Source organism: Aegilops tauschii, chromosome 7 (assembly GCF_002575655.3).
Source record: "Aegilops tauschii subsp. strangulata cultivar AL8/78 chromosome 7, Aet v6.0, whole genome shotgun sequence".
Taxonomy (NCBI): domain Eukaryota; kingdom Viridiplantae; phylum Streptophyta; class Magnoliopsida; order Poales; family Poaceae; genus Aegilops; species Aegilops tauschii.
The window spans coordinates 340119254-340143380 of record NC_053041.3 but is presented as its reverse complement, the minus strand read 5'-3'; the positions used below and the strand labels follow the sequence as shown (position 1 = coordinate 340143380).

The following is a 24127-nucleotide window of genomic DNA, read 5'->3' as shown; positions in this document are numbered from 1 at the left end:
AGCGATCCAGGGAGAGCTGCAGCCAGGCCGCCCCGAAGGACGGGCCACCAAGCGACGGCGACGACTACTACACAGCCTTCTACAAACTCCTCGGCATGAACTAGGAGTAGTTTTACATTTTATCTATGTAAATTCGCCTAAATATCAATGAATTTGCCTATATTTCGTTTAAATTAACTGAATTTCATTGAATTTGGGCTTTTTAATTTTTTTTGATCGATGTGGATGCGGTTCTCACGTCAAAATCGCCGGCATACCCAAAGGCGCTATTTTTGGTTGGAACGCCCCTCTCTCTCTCTCACACACACAACAACACAACAGCTGACCCCTGCGGCCCTCATCCCGACGCCGCGGCTCCGGGGGCCCCCGATCGAGGCCCGGATCGCCGGAATCCGTGCGGCGCCGAGGTCGCGTGGGGTGCGAATTGGAAGCAGCGAGCTGTACTTCCGGACCCGAAAAGTGGGCAGTTCCGGGGTAAGGTTTGGCTCGCCATCTCTTGTTCCGTGCCGGAGCTTGATTTGGTCCTGGATGCGGTTTGGTGCTTCGGGTTCCTTTGGTTTAGGTCACTGTTGAGGGTTCGATTTGGTCTGGGCAGGGGTCTATTCGGAGCGAAGTCTGACCCTGCAAGGATTATTTTGGGTGTTCTTTCAGGGATTAGGGTGTTCCTCCTCGTGGATTTTGTGTTTTTCTTGCTGTATCGTATCGATTTTATGCTTGCGTGCTGGCAGTTGTGGCAATTGTATAGCTTGCAGGATGAAGACGAAAACTTTAGCTTATTGTCGCTTCTAATCTCCGTTGGGTTCTCTCTGCAGGCAATCGCCTTTGGGTGGACTGTGTGAGGGAGAAAGGGAAGAGCGGAAAGGTTGCCGGAGCTCAGGCTTTGGTTATCTGAGAATGATGGAAGGGGGCAAGTTCCCCGGGATAATTGGTGCCGTAAGCGGCCAGGACGGTGGCGTCAACTTCTGCGACATGGCATACTACCAGAAGCTAGGGGAGGGCTCCACCATGTCCATTGATAGCCTTAACAGCATGCAGACCAGCATGCACGGTGGTTCCATAATGTCTGTGGACAACAGTAGTGTCGGTTCTACTGACTCGCGTACTGGGATGCTTAACCATCCTAGCCACAGGGGACCTGTTGCTGTGGTCAGCTACTCGGTTGGGAACAGCATTTTCCGTCCTGGGCGGGTGTCTCATGCCTTGAGTGATGATGCGTTGGCACAGGCTTTGATGGACACTAGATTCCCGACTGAGACACTCAAGGATTACGAGGAGTGGACCATTGATTTGGGGAAGCTCCACATGGGATTGCCCTTTGCACAAGGCGCATTTGGTAAGCTATACAGGGGGACCTACAATGGGATGGATGTTGCCATTAAGCTTTTGGAGAGGCCCGAGGCTGACCCCGCACAAGCTCAGCTGCTGGAGCAACAGTTTGTGCAAGAAGTTATGATGCTTGCAGAGTTAAGGCATCCAAATATAGTCAAGTTCGTTGGCGCATGCAGGAAGCCAATAGTTTGGTGCATTGTCACAGGGTATGCAAAGGGTGGATCTGTTAGGAATTTCCTGAATAGGAGGCAGAACAGGTCTGTTCCACTGAAGCTGGCAGTGAAGCAGGCACTAGATGTTGCACGTGGCATGGCTTATGTTCATGGCCTTGGGTTCATCCACAGAGATCTTAAGTCAGATAACCTCTTGATTTCTGGTGATAAATCGATCAAGATTGCTGACTTCGGAGTTGCTAGGATTGAAGTGAAGACCGAGGGGATGACACCTGAAACAGGAACATACCGTTGGATGGCTCCGTAAGTTGAACAAACTGCTCTTTATCTTGCTTATTTCTGTTAGTAGTGATGTTACTCTAAATAGGCAATTATGCTTCATTTCCTGACATTGCCATCACTCAAGACCATAGTTCGGATCTAATTATACCTTCTTTTGGGAGATGGGCAAGAACCAATTGGTAGCCGATCAATTGATAGCCAATTTTCTAGACTTGCCAACAGTCGGCATCAAACCAATTAGGCTTGTATTACCTGGTGGTACATCTCAGCCAGGAATATTTGGTTGGTCTTAACTACAGGATATTTCAAACTGATTTTGTTCATAATATTCTACTACTATGAGATAAATAGAATGTTACCATGGTTTGCTTTAGGTTATTCTCTTATTGCTTTGACCTTGTCATTCTCTCATTAGCTCTTGATGCAAAACTAAGCTATCATTCTAATCCACTTTTAGGGAGGGGAATGGCCGTTGCAGGGTAATTTTATCTGTACATCTGAATTTAGTCACTAGACATGTAAAACTTATTTGCTAGATATGTAAGACTTATTTGGCTTTCTTGCCTTAAGCCATTATCTCCTGTTTGGTTGACCAGCTATGGTTGTTCAATCCTGTACACTCTTGCTGCTATTACCCAGTTTTTTAAGTTTTTCCAAGAGTGGAGATCCATTTCTGGAAGACACTAAAATGTTAAATGCAGGTCCTGTATAAAAAGGTGAGTTAGCAGTATCTGATCAAATAACTCAACTCTGTAGACATAGTTTCTTCTGTGACCAAAATTTCCTCTTTTGGGTCTTTCAGAAGTCACCTTAACTTGTGTATTATCATGCTTGTTTTGTTCGCAGGATTATACTATCTTCCCCTAACAATGGAACAATAATCCTGTGAAACTTTGTTTATTTCCCTCTGCATAGTCCCATAGTTTCAGACTGAAAATCTGCCAGACCCCATGACCAAGACTATATGAATCTAGCAGAGGAAATCATATGGGAAGCCGAGATTGGTGCTTGGAACCAACCACACTGCCAAGCGCCATCTCCTCTTGAAGAGCCTGGAATCGTTGGTTCATCAATCCCCATCAGGAACCACATCCGACAAGGGAATCATGATTCCCACACAAGTTCTAGAGGACATGGGTGATGAAATCCCATACAATAGAACGAGTTACTTAACCCCGTAATTTGGATAACCCGCTTAAAGGTATCAAGAATCTACCCACGACGTACACTTCATAACATAGACGCACGGTATGAATAAAGTCGGTATCACAACATTACCGCTGCTGCCAATATATTAATATAGCAAAAGCTCATACATGGAGCAAGATAGCAAATTTATTACATTTATAGATCAGATGACCTAACATCTCCTCATACATCTGTGGAAACGAAGTAGCGTCTGAGTACGGACAAATTTAATAGCATTTGCGTAAGAGGCTGAAAGATAAAAAGATCTCATCCATGAGGACTCAGGCTGCCACCTGGGACCTCCTATCTTGATGTAGGGTGGAACCCTATACGGCCGATCTTTCACGAAAGGAGCGGATCCCAACTAGGAACACGAAGAACACGGGGAAGAACGGAGAGAAATCACAAGGGGAAACACTCAAGAGCAAGTCCAATCACACATCTACTAGACAATCAAATACACAAGATCCACAAGGTATATGAACAACAAAGGGAAAGATACAAGGTAAGGTTCATCTCCATGAGGAGGTCTTGAAGGGGGCCACCCAAGAGGGGTGAGGGGGTCTTGAATCCAAGGGGGATCTTCTCCGTAGAGGGGCGCGGTCTCCCTCGTGGAGTAGATTCGTATGGATGAGCAAAGCTCTATCTCAAATGAGCTAATCCTTTGCTAACCCTAACTAGGAGGGGAAGGAGTATATATAGTCTAAGCCACGAAGGGGTATGTGGGAAAGGGATACATGGGCCTCTGGCCCGACTCTGCGCGCAGGCAGGCGCCGGAAGTCCGGGCTGGGGGCCGGATGTCCGGCCGTTCACGGGGCGCCGGATGTCCGGGGCTCTCGCCGGATGTCCGGCCTGGCGGGGCCGAATCTGTTCTTCTCTCGATAGTTGCTGTCCGGATTTCCGGGGGAAGGTCCGGATGTCCGGGCATGGGCCGGATGTCCGGGGCCTAGAGCTGGTTTGCGGCTGGTCGGCTGTTGGGGCAGTTTCTGTGCGGCTGCCCAGGTGCCGGATGTCCGGCCTCTGGCCCGGATGTCCGGCCGCTGTAGCTTCAGCAGCTCCGTCTTCTTCCGTCTTCGCTTCCAGGCTTCTCTCGCGGATGGTGTAGTTGTTTTTTGGCGCTTGCACTCCTCAACATCCGTGAAGCTCCGACAATACCTATGCATGCACACGGGAGAAGTGTTAAGTAGTATGCCATCCTCGAAGGGGTCAAGTGAGCACGTGTAAAGGAGATGATTCACCTTTGTGTATGTGAAGTAGATGTCGCACGTGTCACTCGCCGAACGGACTCTTGACATGGTGATGTCTATAGGATGCTCCGCATCATCTCCCCTCCCTTGGGAAAGATCCGACCTCGGATCGAAAACCAAATCACCATGGGAAAGAGATGGCTTTGCCGTGTAGAAGTGGACGTTCACCAAGTACTTGTCATCTTGAAGCTCAAAATGGGCATTCTCCAATGTCGCACCGTCTTGTGATTCCTTCAAAAGGAGTAAGGACAACAAACACTTGAAAAAACAAATGTGGTTAGCGTTAATGCAAAACCAAACATTCAAGAGGTGAGTCACCAAACAAGTGTCGTCATCATGCAAAGCATATGGTGTGACAAAGGATTATGACATGGCATGTAAGCATATCAATCGAGCACAAGCAAAGATATCATGGGGACAAGCATGTAAATGTGAGGTAGTGATGTAAATATGTGTAACAAGAGAATAAGCATCTACCACAAAGTCATAGCAAGCATGGGCAAAGCGCTCAATGAAAAGTCTATGATAGGCATAAAAAGCATTAACAACACCAAATAAAATGAAGTGTCTAAACACATGGGTCAAGTGCAAGACAATCCAAGCATAATGTGCATGGGGTGTAGTGAATATCGTGTGTCACTCAACACAATGGAAAGAGCAATTGTTCATCATGTGTGAGGCAATCAAGGCAAGCATGTAGCAATCAATGGGATATGACATATGTGAAGTGATGACATTGTTGCAACCAAACATATGAGAGGAGCAAGTAATCCAAGAATTGGATGCAACATACAAGGCATATGTATCATGATGCATGGAACGGTGAAAATGACAACTCGAAGCAAGATCTCTAACATGTGCGCAATCAAATGGTCCAAGATGAACAATAAGTCTCATGATGCAAGCAACACAAGTAGTATGATCCGCAATATCCATGCTCAAGAAAGATGTCACCTTGAAGGCGTGTCCTTGTGCATTCTTCACAATGCGGAAGTGGTAGGAAAGATGGTGTAGAAGCGAGTCGTGGTCGAATGTATGAGGCTCGCTCTCAAGAGCTCGGATGGTCAACTCACGTGCAGTGGAAGTCGACACAAAGTCCAAGTATCCTACACATGCACAAAAGAAAGCAAAGAATGTATGCGCATGGTAGATAAACACATCATCCATCATGATGGTTCTCTTCTCTTGCATATAACCATTAGAAGCACAAGTGAATGAATAATATGACGCAACAATGGCAATATTCATGGCACTAGGTATATGGTGCAAAGAGGTAAGACAAGCATGCTTCACAAGAAATATGTCAAAATCTCCAAATATATGAGAGAATGCTATGGGGGCAATCTCATGAGCAAGACTATAATCATTGTTGCACTCAATACATGTCAAATCATCTATCATGAGAGAGGCAACATATGGAGATATATGACGAGAAGCAATAACAATCATGTGTAAACCATGTAGATGGTTGTCATCAACCGCATGAAATGAGCAAGTATGAATCATTGGTGATGCAACATAAGCAAGCATATCAATCATGTCGTGCAAACTAGTAGTGCGAAGATGCAACATACTAGAGGAAATCATGGCAATTATGTCATGTGAGAAAGTAGTTGATATAGGAAATGCACATGACATATCGCAAGCACGAACACAAAGCAAGATCATAGTATCTTCATAGGCATGGGGCACAAAGCAAACATGGCAATAAGAAGTGGTATCTCCACCAAGCTTGCAAATACACATACAAGTACTAGAATCAATCATCATGTGTAATGCGAAGCATGGGTCAATGCATGACGAAGGCATAGGAATGTGCATATCATGCAAAGTGAACATGGCAAGATGGGCATAGAATATGTATTGGACAATAACCCATAGCCAAGTGAGGGCCATGTAGAATGAATGCGCGAAGTCTTTGCGTGAAGAGAGCGGTGGGAAAGACAATCCATGGGATCCAAAATCATCGTTGCTCTCTAGAGCTCGTTTTGTCAACTCGTGGGATTGCGAGGTTGACAAGTATTCATGGTACCTACACAAAAGAGACACAAACCAAAGAAATTGTGCGCGTGGTAAAAGTACACATCATCCATCATGATGTGTATGTGCATGTGAGTGTTAGCACAAGATAAGCATCGCTCAAAGAAATTTGATGCATGGTATAAGAACATGTCATCCATTATGAAAGAATAGTTATTGTGTATGACACGATGGGGATGCAAATTTAGCATAGAAGTATATGGCACATCAATAGCATGTTTATTCATGGGAGCATATTGTGCACACAAGTATTGGGATCATGCAATGGATAGGATGAATCAAAATCTCCTAAAATGTATGAGGAAACTGTGGGGGTCTCCTCATGGGCAATATTTAAAACATCATATGAAGAAAATGGACAACATCCAAAACAATGCATATCTGAAGCTAGGTCGTCATGGCATGGCATATGAGATAATGATGCAAAGGGAGCATATCAGTATCATCACAAGAAAAATAAATGCCAATAACCATGGGCTTGTCATCTATGCCATAAGTGCAAATTGGGTTAATTTTAATGGCATATGCATAGTCACTACGTTGAGATTGCGAATATGACATATGGTGGATCTCATGCATAGCATACGACAAGTCAAGCAGATTGTCAAACATGATGTGACCTAAATAATTGTCACAAGAAATCCTATGTAACATGGCATCACAACTAAGAGACTCCATATGGCAATCATCATACTCATCATAAATGGATAAATCATCGCATGGGGAAATCATACTAGCATGAAGCATGGTAATAGGTTGATCAACATCATGCAAGCAATCAATGTCAAGAATGTCCAATAGTGGGACTAGAGCATCACCTTCACCTATGTTACCTTGTTCATTCTACTTAAGTGGTGTAGGTGAGGTGGCAAAGACCGAATGGTGGTCATCTTCATCTTGATGGAACCATGTGGGGGGTGCATCATATTCCATCATGGCCATCGTTTTGTCCAAAGGGAGGACGTAGTCGTCGCAAATCGTTGCGGCATTATATATGGGACCTAGCACCAAATGAGAAGACACAATAGAGGTAGAGGTTAAGTCGTTAGAAATCGAAGTGGTCTCACTCTCTCTATGTAGTGGTTCACTCATTCCCTCAAGGTAGGTGCACTCAAAGTCATGGAGTCACTCATCTCACTCAAGTGGTGGGGGTTGTGGCTCTCCTCACATGGGAATTGGGGCAACTCGTCATATATGGGGCTAGTGGTGAAGTCACTCTCACTCTCAATATGATGGCACAAGTCACTCAAGTCATCATACGTCGCCGTGGTCGAGGTGAAATACTCAACCATCTCATCGCCGTCGCCATGGATGAAGGCCGAAGATGGCACATCATCACTCTCCTCCATGACCGAAGGGAAAATGCCATGCTCGATCATCTCGTCACCGTCACCATGGATGAAGGCCGAAGATGGCACATCATTACTCTCGCCTCCTAAGATGAAAGCATCATCCTTGCTCGTCACCAAGTCACTCGCCTCCACAGTTTGGTCCTTGAAGGTCTCCGTGGTCGTACTTGTCGCTGCACCATCTTGAAAAAGAGTCGTGGAGGACTCGGCATCATCAATGCCACAAAGAGGGATGGCGGTGAAGTTTAACTTGGGAGCATCGTCTTGGAGCTCGTCGGGCTTGGACATCTTGGTGGTACTAGCCTCATGCTCGTCGTCTTTGAGCTTGGTCTTCGAGAAGTGTGCTTGGGGTGGAGAAGCATTGGCCTTCATGAGTTCTTGTCCCGCCTTGAGAGCACCAATGTAGTTGTTGTCGAGGGACTTGTAGTTCTTGAGGAAGATAGTCTTGGAGATGTCGTTGTTCAATCCCATCATGAAGTGGAACTTCATTGACATGGGGTCGTCCACGCTGGCTCGTCGCAAGGCATGATTCATCTCCTTGAAGTACTCGTCGATGTTCTTGGATCCTTGGGTGGTGTTCTCCAATTGGCGTAGAAGTTGTTCCGTGTAGGTTGGAGGGACAAACTCTCGCCGCAAAGCTCTCTTCGTCTTGGGCCAACTCATGTCATAGCTCTCCGAAGGTGTGTGAAGCCACCATGTGGACGCGTAGTCGTGGAATTCGTTGTGGCGCACTTCACTTGATCTTCGGGAGGAACTTGATGTAGTTTGAGGTAGTCGTCCATTAGGCGCTCCCACTCGAGATACTCCTCGGGTTCTTGAGTCCCATAGAAAGGAATCTTGTGGTCGGTGTCGAGGTCGTAGTAGCTCGTGGAAGTCGCGGACTTGAGCTTGGGGAGCTTCTGTTGAGCGTAGTCTTGAGGTGCTTGTAGGCGAAGATGTCGTATGTCCGTAGGCGAAGATGCCTTGAAGTCGCTTGGCGAAGATGCCAAGGGAGATGGTGAAGTCATTGAGCGGTTGTTGGTGTTGAGCTCTTGACCTTCACGTTCTTGTTGGTGATGGTGTCGATGCCGATGTGACCTTGCCGAAAATGGTAGCTCGGAAGCATGTGTACTTGAGCGTCTTCTCGAAGATGATGAAGATCTCTTGTAGGACTTGATGAGGGTTTTGATCTCCTCCATTTGAGCTTGCATCTTGGCGTCGGTGGAGTTTTTCGTGGCATCGAACTCGTCGTTGTTGTTGTAGACCGAAGGTGAAATGCCCTGCCTATCCATCACAAGACTCGAGTAGAGGTGAGTAGGAAATGAGATAAACAATACCAAGTTACCTTTTCCCAAAGTTGAGGATGTATCCCGTTTCACTCAATGTGAGATGAAAGAATAGTGGAATTGGTACCGGACTTGTTCACTCACACCTATCAAGTAAAGCTTATGGAGTAGCTCGGTGAGGATAGTGGCACAAAAATTTAATGCAAAATGTTAGCAAGAGTCAATAATATTGAAAGAGATTCACAAATTCGCAAGTGAAACAAGTAGACCCATAGCAATATGTCGCACACGGAAACTCACACACGGATAGATAAATGGGGTCGTGCAACCACGGAATGAGCTCAAAATGTGGAATCCACGGAAAACGCTCGTGTTGCACAACTCAAGAGAGACGCTAGCACGATTGCTTTATAGGCGGATACGACACTTGTGCACAACCTATAAGATGCAAAATGGACAAACTTTCTATCCCAAGTATGCTATATATGTATGGTTCCCGGTGTTTCTCTCAAGATGATCCAAGATGATCGGATATGACAATCTTATATGCAATGTGGTATGATGTTATGGCTATTGCTTACAAGCTTCTTTGCTGTCTCTTTTTCTTAAAAGCTTATTCTTTTTTTTGTATGGCCACTTTTGCACAATGCATAAACCAAGATAGCAATAGTGTATATGCGGGAACAAACTTGTGACATAAGCAATGATACGGTGATATCAATATGATATGGTATGTATGCAATGGAAGGTGTAACCAATGATCACTAGTGTGCACAAGTAACGTTGCCGGCAATACTCAAATGGCTAGTCTCGATAGGCAAGTGACGCAAAATGGGCTAGGGGTTATCAATGCAATTGCAAGGGAATATACAATGGAGGGATACCATGATACCAAGATGATATGGAGGTTACCGTCGAGGGTTTCTCGTTTGTAAGCCACAGACGGATGATGGTGAAGTGGTCAAAGTCGATGACCTCGTGGCGATGATGAGTGGCGGTGTTCTTGATGTAGAAACCAAGATGATGGAGACTCGTCCCTAAGTAGCCGAAACACCTTAGGAAACGAAAAAACCGCGAACTCAAAATCTCAAACGTCAAATGGCGGTAGTGGGAATGCGGTGGTGGTTTTGTGGAAACTCAATGGAATTGCGGAAATGCAATGATGGGGTTTGGAGTACGCAATGCGGAAGTGGAGGGTTAGGTGGTGGACTATACACAGTGTCAGAGATGGAAGCACGGTCCTTAAGTAGCCGAAACACCTTAGGAGACACAACTCACAACACAAACGAACTTGGGTTAAATTGGGGTGGCGGAAGTGTATGGTGGGGAAGCCTATGCGAAAGTTATGGTGGTGGTTGATGAACAAGTAATCGTCCCTAAGTAGCCCAGACACCTTAGGAGACTCAAGTCACTACTCAAACAACCACTAATGCAATGGGGAACGAAATAGGTTAGGTTGCGGAAGTCGGTGGTGGTTATGCGGATGATATGGTGGAAGCCCTAGGCAAAGATGCCAAAGTGCCAAAAAATTTGATGGAGTCAAATGGTGTTGTAATCTATCTAGATGGATAGAGGATGTCAATAGCTACTCAACGAGCTAAAGAACGCGAAAATCGGACTCCGGATGTGAAAGTTACGGTCAAAACGGTGAAACACGGGAGGCTGATGCTCCAGGGGTCGGACATCCGGGGTCGGGGCCGGATATCCAGGACCTGATGTCCAGAAACTTGCGCGAGTTTGCGCTCCAGGAGCCGGATGTCCGGCTTGGGGCCCGGATGTCCGGCCTGAGGCCCGGATGTTCGGCCCGACGATTCCAGATCGGGATTTGGACTTCGAAACTCGATTTGGGGCGGAAATGGATGATTTCAGAGGCAAAATTTGACGGATTTCGTGGATGGAAAGTAGGGAAACTTGGGGAGATGCTAGATCCACTCGAAACCAAGCAAATCCATGGATCAAAATCAACAAAACATCATCAAACCAACAAATCATAAAAAATTTAGGGGGCTATTTTTTATGGGGAATTTTTGAATTTGGGACAAAATCAACAAAACAAGGCTAGACAACAAAGAGAGGAGGCTCCGAAATCGTGATCAACGTGGCTCATGATACCAAGTTGATGTAGGGTGGAACCCTATACGGCCGATCTTTCATGAAAGGAGCGGATCCCAACTAGGAACACGAAGAACACGGGGAAGAACGGAGAGAAATCACAAGGGGAAACACTCAACAGCAAGTCCAATCACACATCCACTAGACAATCAAACACACAAGATCCACAAGGTACATGAACAACAAAGGGAAAGATACAAGGTAAGGTTCATCTCCATGAGGAGGTCTTGAAGGGGGCCACATAAGAGGGGCGAGGGGGTCTTGAATCCAAGGGGGATCTTCTCCGTAGAGGGGCGCGGTCTCCCTCGTGGAGTAGATTCGTATGGATGAGCAAAGCTCTATCTCAAATGAGCTAGTCTTTGCTAACCCTAACTAGGAGGAGGGGAAGGAGTATATATAGTCTAAGCCACGAAGGGGTATGTGGGAAAGGGATACATGGGCCTCTGGCCCGACTCTGCGCGCAGGCAGGCGCCGGAAGTCCGGGCTGGGGGCCGGAAGTCCGTCCGTTCGCGGGGCGCCGGATGTCCGGCCTGGCGGGGCCGAATCTGTTCTTCTCTGGATAGTTGCTGTCCGGATTTCCGGGGGAAGGGCCGGATGTCCGGGCATTGTTGGGATCTACCGTAGGGTGCGTCGACTGCAAATTAAAATTTTCCTACGCGCAGAACAACAGGAACATGCTACGGGAGATGGATCACAGTTCGTTACCACTAGACGCGCAGTGCCGTGCAGCGGAAAAAGAGTTGGGGCAGCGCGTCCGCGTGGATCGTCTCCTCGTCCGATCTCTCTCGAGCAGCTGGTCGTCCGATCCCACGTACAAGTTCGCCGGAGCGGCGCACGTGCACCGCCTCTAACGGTATCCGCGCGTGCAGGAGGAACGTCGTGCGGCGGGCTGCTAGGTCCGATCACACAACCGACGGCGAGTGGAGGTGTCTATTCGCAACACATGCAAACCCTAGTGACAGCGCCGAAGCGATCAATCGCATGAGTGTGCCGCACCTCCACTTTATATAGGCGTCCGTCGTGGGCTCAACACTTGGGCCTCGCACGGACCCTAAAGCCCATAAGTCTACTCGGCCACAATCCGAATACAGCTCGGATTACATCCGACCAGTGTCCTTGGATCCGACCTCGTAGGTTCCTTCCTTTAAGCGCGCGACCCCTTAGGTTCAAGCCGGCTTGGTCGCAGTTCGGATCACCTCCGAATTGCACAGTTGGCAGCGGCCTCTAGCAAGGCATACCGAACACCAAGCAGACTATGAAGCTGGTTAGGCGAACCTGTACATCACACTTTCATTCCTTTTGCCACACGATATATGTTGTCGGGCTCAAGGCGAGATTGTCGTCCTTGTGCTAGCCCAACCTCTTTCTCGTTCCAGTGATGCGGACCACTATCCGGATTATCTCATAATCCTTGTCGCATGGCCATGCTTATCCTGGTCGGATCACACGAGGGGCCCAGAGTATATCTCTCCTGGTCGGAGGGGCAAATCCCATCTTGCTCGACCATGTCTCGCAGCATGGGTTTGGACAAGCCTGAAACCTACCTTTGTAACTACCCAGTCACGGAGTAGCGTTTGGTCGGCCCAAAGCAAGTCTGTCACCATCCCGAGTACATGTGCCAGCTCAGGTCGTAGGACATAGAACGTATGTTGTACTAGAGACTCACAGATGACATATCGCTGCGTCTCATAGTTGGGTCTGTCCGACTCGGACCTTATCTCGACTCGGATCCGACTATGTCGAATCCGACCAGACCTTTCCAAGTCCATATTATCCGGTTAGCATCCAATGCTCCATGGCTAGTGAGACCAAGCCATCAACCGTGTCATATGCTAGTCTAGTTGGCTGCGCGTCCACACAGCCCTTTCGATTAGGGACCTTTTAGGACAGTTATCATACAATGCATAGTCCCACAAACAAGTCACGTACTTGCTGATACACATCATTGATAATGTCCAAGGACTATCTTTATTCATAAACACATAGGAAATATCATCATACAAGATTGCCTCTAGGGCATATCTCCAACAGTCTCCCACTTGCACTAGAGTCAATCAAATAGACATCGAATGCCCATAGCTCTAACGTGCCCCTCATGCTTGGGTTGTGGAAGCGGCTTAGTCAACGGATCTGCAACATTTGCATCCATGTGAATCTTGCATAACTCTACATCACCATTCTTTACAATGTTTCGTATCAGGTGATATTTCCGATCTATGTGTCTGACCTTGTGGTGATTCCTCGGCTCCTTGGCTTGTGCGATGACACCAGAATTATTACAATAAAGGTCCAACGGTTTTACCGAGGCTGGGAAAATACCAAAATCATCCAGAAAGTTCCGGATCCAAACACCTTCCGTCGCAGCTTCACAAGCCGCAATGTATTCGGCTTCTATGGTAGAATCGGCCACCGTATCTTGCTTGGAACTCATCCAGCTCACTGCTCCTCCATTCATGACGTACACGAATCCGGACTGTGATCGACAATCATCTCTGTCGGTTTAGAAACTAGCGTCGGCGTAACCCCTTACGACGAGCTCTTCCTCACCTCCATAAACTAGGAACATCTCTTTAGTCCTTTTCAGGTACTTCAAAATAGTCTTTACCGCTGCCTAGTGACTCTCACCTGGGTTGGCCTGGTATCTGCTTGTTAGGCTTATCGCAAAAGCAACATCTGGCCTTGTACATATCATGGCATACATGATGGATCCGATTGCCGAGGCATACAGAATCCTACTTATCCTGCTTCGCTCATCAGATGTCGAAGGACTCTGAGTCTCGCTTAGCCTTATACCATGCGAGAGTGGCAAGAACCCTTTCTTCGCCTCACTCATGTTGAACCGCTTCAACACTTTATCTATGTACGTGCTCTGGCTTAAGCCGAGCAGCCTCCTCGATCTATCTCTATAGATCTTAATGCCTAAAATGTACATTGCCTCACCAAGGTCCTTCATCGAAAACTTGCCATTCAATGACTCCTTGACCGAGTTCAGCATCGAAACATCATTTCCGATCAGTAGTATGTCATCCACATACAAGATCAAAAACACTATCGAGCTCCCACTTAACTTCTTGTATAAACAAGAGTCCTCTTCGCTTTTGATGAAGCCGAAACCAGTGATGACCTCATCAAAACGAGTGTTCCAGCTCCGAGATGCTTGCTTCAACCCATAAATGGATCTCTTGAGCTTGCATACCTTACTGGTGCTAGTCGGATCGACAAAACCCTCGGGCTGTATCATATACACGTCCTCGGTTAAATTTCCGTGAAGGAAAGCCGTTTTGACATCCATCTGCCATATCTCGTAATCGAAATATGCAGCTATAGCTAGTACGATCCTCACCGACTTCAGCATCGCTACCGGTGAGTAAGTCTCGTCGTAGTCAATTCCTTGAACTTGTCCATAACCCTTAGCGACAAGCCGAGCTTTGTGGATCTGAACATTTCTATCCATATCGGTTTTCTTCTTAAAGACCCATTTGCAACCAATGGTCATTACGCCAGGCGGCGGATCAACCAAGTCCCAGACTTGATCCTCATCCATGGACTTTAACTCGGATCTCATGGCCTCCAGCCATGCCTCGGAATCTGGGCTCACCATCGCTTCCGCATACGTGGCCGGCTCGTCGCTTTCTAGCAACAATACATCGCGCACTCTGCGCAATCTTTCCGACCTCCGTGGTTCCGGTGCCGCTTCCACTACGAGTTCCCTGACTGACTCCTGTATGATCTCATCACAGCCGAGCCGTCCCCGAGTGGTCCTCGAATTTCTTCGAGTCGGACCGTCCTCCCACTGGCCTCCCGACTGAGAAACTCTTTCTCAAGGAAAACCCCATTCCGAGCAACAAACACTTTGTTCTCTTTCCGGTTGTAGAAGCTATATCCCAAGGTTTCCCTCGGATATCCCACGAATATGCACTTATCCGATTTGGGTGTAAGCTTGTCTGACATAAGTCGCTTGACAAATGCTTCACAACCCCAAATCTTTAGAAAAGACAAACTGGGAGTCTTCCCGGTCCACATCTCATGTAGTGTCTTATCTACGGATTTTGATGGTACCCTGTTAAGTGTGAAAGCTGCAGTTTCTAGAGCGTATCCCCAGAAGACAAGGGTAAATCCGATTTGCTCATCATAGACCGGACCATGTCCAACAAGGTACGATTTCTCCGTTCTGACACGCCGTTTCTCTGTGGCGTACCCGGAGGTGTGAGCTGAGGTACTATACCTCGGCTTTTCAGATGATCATCAAACTCCTGACTCATGTATTCACCTCCACGATCAGATCGTAGAAGCTTTATAGTCTTGCCGAGCTGATTCTCAACCTTGTTCTGAAACTCTTTGAACTTTTCAAAAGTTTCCGACTTGTGCCTCATCAAATAGATATATCCATATCTACTCAAGTCGTCGGTGAAAGTCACGAAGTACTGATAGCCACCTCTGGCAGTTGTGCTCATTGGACCACACACATCACTATGTATAAGCTCCAACAGCTCGGACGCCCTCTCGCAACTCTTTGCGAAAAGGAGACTTAGTCATCTTGCCGAGCAAGCATGACTCACATGTCTCGAACGACTCAAAGTCGGACGAAGTTAGGAGCCCATCATCATGGAGCTTCTTCATGCGTTTCAGACTAATGTGTCCAAGCCGGCAAAATGTCAGAAGTATGTCGGATTTATCTCATTAGGCTTATGCCTCTTGACATTCACGTTATAGACCGGTTCCTGTTCCAGATTCAATATAAATAGCCCATCAACAATGGATGCATAGCCGTGGAACATACCATTCAAATAAAACGAACAACCATTGTCCTTTAAATTGAATTCATAACCCCGACTCATCAAACATGAGGTAGAAATAATGTTCCGACTAAGTGCAGGAATGTAATAACAATTATTCAATTCCAAAATAAATCCAGAAGGAAGCTGGAGCTGCATCGTGCCGACTTCCAACGCAGCAACTCTTGCTTTGTTGCCGACCCTGATGTCAATCTCCCCTTGTGCCACACGCGTAGTTCTTACCAGCCCCTGCATCGAGTTGCAAATATGAACAACCGATCCGGTATCAAATACCCAAGAGCTACTAGGTATGTCAGCAAGGTAAATGTCTATAACATATGCAACAAGTGTACCTTTGCCTGAAGCAACATTCCCGGCCTTCTTGCCATGCTTTGCAAGCCACTTGCTACAGTTCCTCTTCCAGTGACCAGTTTCCTTACAATGATAGCAAATGGTCTTCGAGTCCGGTCCAAACTTCGGCGCAGCGGCGGGGTTACCATCTCCGTGCCCTTTGCCTTAGCCTTCTTCTTAGACCAACTCTTCTTGAACTTAGCCGATTTCTGCACCATCAACACTTGATGCGTGCCTTTCTTAATATCCTGCTCTGCCACTTTGAGCATCCCATGCAATCCAGTGAGCTTCTTATCCATGCCACGCATATGATAGTTCGAAATGAACGTCCCATAGCTGGTTGGAAGAGAACCCAGAACTGCATCAGTAGCCAGCTCATCCAAGAGCGGGTGCCCAACCTATCCAAAGCTTGCACATATCCGATCATCTTGATCACATGTGGGCTCAGTGGATCACCTTCCTTCAGCTTACAATTCATCAAGGATCGCCAGACGTTGAACCTTTCGGTCCTAGCCTGTGTCTGAAACATGCTCTTGAGACTCTCGATCATATCGTAAGCCTCAACATTTTCGAAATGCTGTTGCAAATCGGGCTCCATACAAGCCAGCATCAGACAACTGATCTCCGTTGATTCATCAACGAGTTTCTGGTAGGCATTCTTAGCTGTGGCACTAGCATTATCGGCAGGTTCCTTTGGAAGTGGATCCTCTAGAACATGTTCTTTTTGCTATTTTTTTTAAAAAATATATTTTTTTAATTAATTTTCATAAATATTACGCTGGATAATTTTTTTTAAAAAATAATACACCGTCGGCCCGCTGCAGGCTAATTGGCTCGCTGTGGGCTAATCGTTTTTGCAAAAAAAGTAGGCATAAAAATATATATTTTAAAAATGTTAATTATGTAATTAAAAAATGTTAAACGTGTATAAAAAAATGTTCCTGATGTATAGAAAAAATGTACAATATATATGCAAAAAGTTGACATAAAAAATATGTTTTAAAAAGTGTTAAGCATGTATTTAAAAATTGTTAAATGTGTGTATAAAAAATGTTCCTTATTTATACAAAAAATATAGAATGTGTATGAAAAAAAGTTGACACCAAAAAAATATGTTTGAAAAAAAATGTTAATCATGTATTTGAAAAAATGTTCCTTATCTATACAAAAAATATAGAATGTGTATGAAGAAAAGTTGACACCAAAAAAATATGTTTGAAAAAAATGTTAATCATGTATTTGAAAAAATGTTCAACGAGTACACAAAAATGTTTCATGTATTGGAATGAAAGGTTAAACGTGTATAAAAAAATGTTCCAGCTTCGGATCCGGTATGGGAGCATCACGGACCTAAGTCTGATTGGTTGCTCTTTTTGTATGGAACTAGAACATTTTTTTCAAACATATTTTTTTGGTGTCAACTTTTTTTCATACACATTCTATATTTTTTGAATAGATAAGAAACATTTTTTATACACACATTTAACAATTTTTAATCATGTATTTGAAAAAATGTCAACTTTTCAAACATATTTTTCGAACATATTTTTTTGGTGTCAACTTTTTTTCATACACATTCTATATTTTTTGTATAAATAGCGCGAGGTCGTGGCTTCGATCATAGAAATCAGCGAACGACGCACGCCGGCCATGCCAGTAATCGAGGTTGATGTAATACACGCATGATCCTTTTTTTTAGTCCTGAGCGGTCAGGCCAGTTGCATCGATATGAACTAGCATATGTATTGTGCACTGAGCTGCTATAAAAAATCCGAGGCCCCTAAAAACCAGAGGCCCTGTGCGGCCGGCACTGATGCACATGTGGCTGGCCCGGGCCTGCTCATCATTCCTGCTCATCTCCCCTCTGTTTCCCTCGCTGCACCGTCTCGCGCTTGTTAGCCATGGCGCCACACTATCTGGCAGGGCGCCCGCCAACAAGCTCCGGCACCAGCCCTCGGCCACCTCCACAGTCGCCCTCACCGTCGTGGTAAAACCACAAGCGTCGTCAAGTTCTTTTGGCAACTGAGCGCAAGCTTTGATTCATGATCTCTTTGCGACAATGTTTGGAATCCCTACTCAGATATCCCAGGAGACTGAAAAAAGTATATCCCTACTCGGCCAAGGTGGGACTATATTTAGTAGGAGTTGATATAACCGGCATTTAATTCTTCTGTGGGCCGTTTTTGTTGGTGGCTTAGTTGGGCCGCAGTCGTGCCTTTGTGATGGACGAACAAAATCAGAACGAATAGTAAAAACGTATTACGACGGTCTTTGACTTAAGTGCAGGGATATACAGATAGATTAGTACCACCTCGGATATATCCATTAAAAAAACTGAAAGCGTAAATTCACGGGGAGAAGCGTATTGTGACGGTGAACCCGACAAAGTCAATCCGTGCTTTATTATTAGGGAGAGATAAGGAACATTTTTTATACACACATTTAACAATTTTTAAATACATGCTTAACACTTTTTAAAACATATTTTTTATGTCAACTTTTTTGCATATATATTGTACATTTTTTGTATACATCAGGAACATTTTTTTTATACACGTTTAACATTTTTTAAACATATTTTTTATGCCTACTTTTTTGCAAAAACAATTAGCCCGCAGCGAGCTAATTAGCTCCAGTCGGCCCAGAGTGGGCCGACAGGACCCAATCACCCCATAGTGGGCCGACAGGGGCCAGTCGGCCAGCTGTAGGCCGACTGGAGTCCAATCGGCCTGCTGTGGGCCGACTAGGCCCAGTCGGCCTGCAGCGGGCCCACGGTGTATTATTTTTGGAAAATTTTTACCCAGCGTAATATTTATGAAAATTAATAAAAAAAATGTATTATTTAAAAAAATTAGCTTCCTTTTTATCATGCTTGAGAACAATTCTCAGATTTCTATACTAGGTGGTAAAGTTTGTTCCATTCAGTTTATCCTTTTCCAGAATTGATTTCAATGCAAAGTTGGGTTGAGCAGGTGGTGCCATTGATCTACAACAGAAAATATGCAATCACTAAGCAATGTGTTTATGTAGAGTAATTCTAGCCTTAAACGAAAATACTTCCACTGAAGTTGGCATCCCTCCGCAAACTTTCAGTGATTCAGGATCCAACTAGCACATGCGACTAGTGAGCTTTAGCATCACTGCTAGACAACATGCCTATCCGGTAAGCAACTCCTTGCTAATCGTATCTCTATACGACTCCTGTCGGTCGGGAAGGTATCTCATACCCCGGCCCTCAACCTTGCCACAAGGCCCAAAACCGTTTTGATAGCCTTGTCAAGTTAACCGGATGCAGTGCATGTCCGTGTCCGACACGAACCCTTCAGTTCCTTCAGTTCAAGGACACCCAGCAGCACCTCAATTTTATGAGCCCACTACTAGACGTACTTGACGTGCGAAGGTGCAACATCGGGGATGGCAATTCGCTTGATATTCACGAGGGATCTTTCTACCATTCTAACATGCATAGAAAACAAGAAGCATAACAATCACAAATAAACATATATTGTGAAATAGTATGGCTCCTTCATGGACGTTCTTCCAGGTCGGCTCCGACTCCGACGACCATCTAGGAACTCCATCTTGTTTGTCACGCCGGGACGCCAAGCCACCAACCTGATCTCTATACGACTCCTGTCGGTCGGGAAGGTATCTCATACCCCGGCCCTCAACCTTGCCACAAGGCCCAAAACCGTTTTGATAGCCTTGTCAAGTTAACCGGATGCAGTGCATGTCCGTGTCCGACACGAACCCTTCAGTTCCTTCAGTTCAAGGACACCCAGCAGCACCTCAATTTTATGAGCCCACTACTAGACGTACTTGACGTGCGAAGGTGCAACATCGGGGATGGCAATTCGCTTGATATTCACGAGGGATCTTTCTACCATTCTAACATGCATAGAAAACAAGAAGCATAACAATCACAAATAAACATATATTGTGAAATAGTATGGCTCCTTCATGGACGTTCTTCCAGGTCGGCTCCGACTCCGACGACCATCTAGGAACTCCATCTTGTTTGTCACGCCGGGACGCCAAGCCACCAACCTGATCTCTATTATCCAACTACAACAACTAGTAATGAATTTTACATAGAATCACAAGTCGACACGCAGGTCGTTATACAATATAATGACAGCACTTTGGCTCCTGCCGGCTGACAAACATGACACGCATGCCATGTATAATTTACACACATGCATCACATACACATGAGCCATACTATTCACATCAAACCTGCAAAACAAAGTTATGCATAGAATCGCATTCTACCGGTTTGTGTGATCGTGTACGAAATACAAGGCGCTACGCACACGGCGGTCCCGCTAGCCGGTTAGCGGGCGGGGTTCGAAGGGGCAGATCACGTTGAATTCTCTGATCAGACCGATCTCATCGATCATCGCGAATCCGATTCGGATTCACGTTTCACTGTTAACCCCGATGGCGGATAACCGACCGGTAGGGGTAGGTTGTGTCACGACCTCATCGATCCCGATTGACAGAAAACATAGCCTCATCGATCCCCATGTGTAGTTGATCTCATCAACCGTGCACACAGCCGATCTCATCAACGACAACAGATCTCATTAGCTGCCTCCACATATCTAATATGCATATGATCTGAAACCAAATCCTATAACCTGGCTCTGATACCACTGCTGGGATCTACCGTAGGGTGCGTCGACTGCAAATTAAAATTTTCCTACGCGCAGAACAATAGGAACATGCTACGGGAGATGGATCACAGTTCGTTACCACTAGACGCGCAATGCCGTGCAGCGGAAGAAGAGTTGGGACAGCGCGTCCGCGTGGATCGTCTCCTCCTCGTCCGATCTCCCTCGAGCAGCTGGTCGTCCGATCCCACGTACAAGTTCGCCGGAGCGGCGCAGGTGCACCGCCTCTAACGGTATCCGCGCGTCCAGGAGGAACGTCATGCGGCGGGCTGCTAGGTCCGATCACACAACCGACGGCGAGTGGAGGTGTCTATTCGCAACACATGCAAACCCTAGTGACAGCGCTGAAACTATCAATCGCATGAGTGTGCCGCACGTGCACTTTATAGGCGTCCGTTGTGGGCTCAACACTTGGGCCTCGCACGGACCCTAAAGCCCATAAGTCTACTCGGCCACAATCCGAATACAGCTCGGATCACATCCGACCAGTGTCCTTGGATCTGACCTCGTAGGTTCCTTCCCTTAAGCGCGCGACCCCTTAGGTTCAAGCCGGCTTGGTCGCAGTTCGGACCACCTCCGAACTGCACAGTTGGCAGCGGCCTCTAGCAAGGCATACCGAACACCAAGCAGACTATGAAGCTGGTTAGGCTAACCTGTACATCACACTTCCATTCCTTTTGCCACACGATATATGTTGTCGGGCTCAAGGCGAGATTGTCGTCCTTGTGCTAGCCCAACCTCTTTCTCGTTCCAGTGATGCTGACCACTATCCGGATTATCTCAAATCCTTGTCGCATGGCCATGCTTATCCTGGTCGGATCACACGAGGGGCCCAGAGTATATCTCTCCTGGTCGGAGGGGCAAATCCCATCTTGCTCGACCATGTCTCGCAGCATGGGTTTGGACAAGCCTGAAACCTACCTTTGTAACTACCCAGTCACGGAGTAGCGTTTGGTCGGCCCAAAGCAAGTCTGTCACCATCCCGAGTACATGTGCCAGCTCAGGTCTTAGGACATAGAACGTATGTTGTACTAGAGACTCACAGATGACATATCGCTGCGTCTCATAGTTGGGTCTGTCCGACTCGGATCCGACTATGTCGAATCTGACCAGACCTTTCCAAGTCCATATTATCCGGTTAGCATCCAATGCTCCATGGCTAGTGAGACCAAGCCATCAACCGTGTCATATGCTAGTCTAGTTGGCTGCGCGTCCACACAGCCCTTTCGACTAGGGACCTTTTAGGACAGTTATCATACAATGCATAGTCCCACAAACAAGTCACGTACTTGCTGATACACATCATTGATAATGTCCAAGGACTATCTTTATTCATAAACACATAGGAAATATCATCATACAAGATTGCCTCTAGGGCATATCTCCAACAGGCATAGGCCGGATGTCCGGGGCCTAGAGCTGGTTTGCGGCTGGTCGGCTGTTGGGGCAGTTCCTGTGCGGCTGCCCAGGCGCCGGATGTCCGGCCTCTGGCCCGGATGTTCGGCCGCTGTAGCTTCAGCAGCTCCGTCTTCTTCCGTCTTCACTTCCAGGCTTCCCTCGCGGATGGTGTAGTTGTTCCTTGGCGCTTGCACTCCTCCTCAAACATCCGTGAAGCTCCGACAATACCTATGCATGCACACGGGAGAAGTGTCAAGTAGTATACCGTCCTCGAAGCGGTCAAGTGAGCACGTGTAAAGGAGATGATTCACCTTTGTGTATGTGAAGTAGATGTCACACGTGTCACTCGCCGAACGGACTCTTGACATGGTGATGTCCATAGGATGCTCCGCATCATATCTACTCGTCGTTGACATCAGTGAAGTCCACGTACTATCCACCAAGTGGATCCATAAAATCCTCTGCAATAAGTTGGTTTGAAAAACAAGGTGACTGCATGATGTACACCGCAAGACTTCAATCAGATCTGTTCTAAGTATGCACCCTTCTCAAAGAAGGGTACGTGGTTTTGAGCGGCAAGAACACTAGCTTCCTATAGACACACTACAACTTGTGTCTCTTAGAATAAGGTAAGAGAGCGCGTAAGAACCATCTAGTTTATTATCCTAACCACCACATCATAACACTATCTTGTATCACCCCCTCGCATCTCTCACTAGGAAGCAGTCCCAAGGCATTCATACAGTTGGTAAGTTTTATAGATTATTGATTGAAGTTGTTCTATGTTACTAACAAGTCATTAATGATTAGTTGAAGTTCTATGATCGAGTACAAAATCTCCAAGTCGTCCATAACCGCGGACATTGTTTATAAGGCGTCTCGCCTTGGACACTTAGGCAGTAAGGCGCCCTGCCAACACCTTACAATTATGCCCACTTTAAGCGCTTAGGCGTCAGGGCACTTGGTGCTTGCCTTAGGCCGCCTTACTGCCTTATGAACAATGACCGCGGGCATGGCTATTCAAATAAATTTATCCCTTTAGAGGTGCACCAAGTTACTCATATGTTCGATCATCCCTTGATGCATGCGGGTAGCACACCTCACGTGGTGAGCCAGCGGAGGTGATTGACTCGACACTTTCCCTTCGCTAAGGACAAATCCAAGAAGCCACCCAAACTGAGTTGCACCCGAATGTCGAGTCCGGCCGTAGCTCTGAGTCGGACCCAGACGGTGTGAGCGAGAATAGGGATCGGCTAGGCCGCAGGCTGACCGCCTGCCTCGCCACATTCCTATATGTATGTATCGTACCATTCACCATTGTCATCGTAACAAAAGATCGAAAACATGCAAATGCAACTATGTGTATGCCAAATGGATAGCCCGAACTAGGTGTGGCCCTTGGATAGGTCTGGTAAGGTAGTGGGCCAAGTGTCAGCGCTCTGGGGGGGGGGGGGGGGCGTGGTCTCCTGGGCATGTTAACATGGCTGACCTGAACGTTGTGGCAGCCCAAGGGGTGCGGATGACTCGGTAGGTTGGGGCTTGGGGTAAGCTCACGGACCCGAGCGCGCCCCCCTTCCCCCCAAGTACCCTCCTCCCGAGCGCTCGGCTGGTCGAGCACCCAAGCGGGTCTTGCCAGGTTAGGCAAGCCGTTGCGCCCTGTGGATAGGTCTGTCCCCCTGCTGCAACCCACGTCAAGCCCTTAGCATGCATACTACGACACAACAAAGATATCATGGCATAACACAAGCAGGTAACATGGCTTGGTAGGAATGGAACATTAAAGTGGTGACTTAGTCAGGCTATGCATCAGATAGGCATCAAAAGACTACTATAGCATAGTTAACCCTAATGAAAGCAATTGAGCGAAGCATGGGTATGATCAAGGGGTTTTACTTGCTTGTTGGCTCAACAGCTTGGCCCTAGGCTCGGAAGTGGGGTCACAACT

The 24127-nt window shown here is 46.7% G+C and overlaps 1 protein-coding gene across 2 annotated transcripts in view; it reads left to right on the top strand.

The window, feature by feature from the left end:
• The first annotated feature begins 241 nt into the window (after positions 1-241).
• LOC109736637 (serine/threonine-protein kinase STY13) overlaps positions 242-24127 on the top strand; it is a 29601-nt gene continuing 5715 nt past the window's right edge. The window contains exons 1-2 of one of the 2 annotated variants that reach the window (XM_020295850.4): positions 242-474; positions 813-1805. In XM_020295850.4, the coding sequence (XP_020151439.1) occupies positions 895-1805 (911 nt within the window). In that variant the 5' untranslated portion in view covers positions 242-474; positions 813-894. Of the gene's footprint in view, positions 480-812; positions 1806-24127 lie in introns of both variants that reach the window. The other variant, XM_020295851.4, reaches the window with a different exon arrangement.